Source organism: Hyposmocoma kahamanoa, unplaced genomic scaffold, assembly GCF_003589595.1.
Source record: "Hyposmocoma kahamanoa isolate Upper Pololo Valley unplaced genomic scaffold, ASM358959v1 94115, whole genome shotgun sequence".
Lineage (NCBI taxonomy): Eukaryota > Metazoa > Arthropoda > Insecta > Lepidoptera > Cosmopterigidae > Hyposmocoma > Hyposmocoma kahamanoa.
This window is the reverse complement of record NW_020654896.1, coordinates 3010-5138: the sequence shown is the minus strand read 5'-3', so window position 1 is coordinate 5138 and position 2129 is coordinate 3010. Positions and strand designations below refer to the sequence as shown.

Below are 2129 nucleotides of genomic sequence, written 5' to 3'. Positions count from 1 at the left end.
CTCGCGTGCCCGAAGCGAATGAGCCTGGAGGGCCCTATAGACTCCCGTTCCCCATCCCACGCTCATTGAGTGCAGGGAATCTGGACGTCAGCGCGGGAGCTAGCGAAATGAAGCGCACGCCTGGCAAGGATGATCTCATTCTGGCAGCCCGAGCAGGAGTAGGAAAGATCTTGGAGGAGGCCGCCAAGAGCGGCAACCTCAAGGGGACCGTCTGGGGCCAAATAAAAAAGCCTCCAAGACGATCGTAGACGCCATGGACTCTCTGGAAGCCATGTCGGCGAGTGAGGAGACTCGTAGACTGAGGGCAGACAACAAACGGATGCAAGGGCAGTTGTCTGCCCTAAAAACAGAAGTGATTGCCCTCCGGAAAGCTTTCTCTGAAAGACCGTGGCAACCTCCACCGGGGAACCGCCCTGTCGAAACCCAAGAGGTTCCACAGGCAGTGCTGGACTTAATGGAAGACCAGCACAGGAGCCTCTTGGTGACTCTCGGTGAAATGGTGAATGTTCGCCTAGGCGAGATGGAGAAACGCCTCCCGCCTGCACCGGTTGTGAGGCCGCCGCTGGCTGCCGATAGGAGGCTGGTTGCGGACACTCCCTCAATGTCTGATCCGAGAGTAGAGCCGTCCCCCTCACAGTGCTCGAAGAAAAAGAAGAAGAAGCACTCACCAGCTGCAAAAGCTCCAGCGAAGCCTGCCTCCACCGCTACTACTGCTCAGCAGCTACAACACGGCGCCGCCGCCATGCAGTCCGCCGCAAGGACTGCACACGCCGCAGCACCTTCCTCAGTGACGGAATGGACGGAGGTCGTCCGGCGCAAGCCAAAAAAGAAGCCGTCGTCGCCTCCTGCGGCTCCAGCACCCCGTGTCAACCGTAAATCGAAGGCCAAGATTACCACTCCGAAATCAACGGCAGTGGTAATCACGCTGAAGCCCGAAGCCGTAAAAGAAAATGTGTCCTATAAAGACGCTTTAGGGAGGGCAACGGCAACCCTGGAGCTGGGCACGGTGGGCCTGGACTTCGTGCGGGTGCGCAGCACGGCCACCGGGGCGCGCATTATCGAAGTGCCTGGAGCCGACAGTGGTAAGACAGCGGATGCCCTGGCGGAAAAGCTAGAGGGCATAATAGGAGACGTGGCGACTATAACCAGGCCCGTCAAAACCGCCGATCTCCGAATCACCGGCCTGGACGAATCGGTCGATGCGGAGAGGGTCCAAAGGGCAGTGGCGACCAAGGGGGGATGCACCTTGGACCAGGTGAAAGTGGTCGGCAATATCCGCACCGGTCCTTACAAGACCGGATCCGTCCTGGTCCGATGCCCGGTAGCGACAGCCAAAGTACTGATCGCGGCGCGGAGATTGTTGGTCGGGTGGTCATCTGCCCAAGTGCGGGCGCTGGACCCTCTCCCCATGAGGTGCTTCCGGTGTTTGGGGACCGGGCACTCTAGGGCCCTGTGCCCATCCCCCATTGACAGAAGCAACCTGTGTTTCAGATGTGGGAAAGAGGGTCACAAGTCAGCGACCTGTAATGCTGAACCCCGGTGCGCGGTGTGCATCCACGCACGACGCCCGGCCGGACACGTGATGGGTGGACGTGCATGTGCCCCTCCGCCCACGAGAGGTAAAATGGCTTTTCAGGTCCGGGCCACTGAGCCAGCGGAGGGAGAAATGGAGACGTGATGCCCGCACACCACTTACTCCAGACCAATGCTAACCACTCCGCCCGAGCTCAGGATTTGCTCATGCAATCCATGACGGAGTGGAGCATAAATGCGGCGGTAGTGGCGGAGCCTTATTTCGTCCCCCCTCAACCTAATTGGGCTGGGGATACGGAGGGCGATGTTGCAATTGTGGTGTCTACTTCGGACGGTACTCCCCCTCTTGTACTAAAAGAGCGTGGACCGGGGTACGTGGCGACTGCGTGGGGAGATTTAGTCCTGATCGCGACTTATTTCTCGCCGAACCGTACCCTGGTTCAATTCGAGCGGTTTCTTGAAAGTCTGGAGCGGGTCGTAAGGAGGGCCGCCCCGGCGCAGGTCTTGCTCATGGGAGACCTAAATGCCAAGAGCAATGCGTGGGGCTCTCGTGTCACCGACGCGAAGGGGACCACATTAAGCGACTGGGTGGCGAT

At 59.4% G+C, this 2129-nt stretch overlaps 1 protein-coding gene across 1 annotated transcript; it reads left to right on the top strand.

The window, feature by feature from the left end:
- The first annotated feature begins 253 nt into the window (after nucleotides 1-253).
- LOC113238056 lies at nucleotides 254-1678 on the top strand. Its single transcript, XM_026474778.1, has one exon. It carries the CDS (start codon nucleotides 254-256, stop codon nucleotides 1676-1678), a length of 1425 nt encoding a protein of 474 aa, XP_026330563.1.
- The last annotated feature ends 451 nt before the right edge of the window (nucleotides 1679-2129 follow it).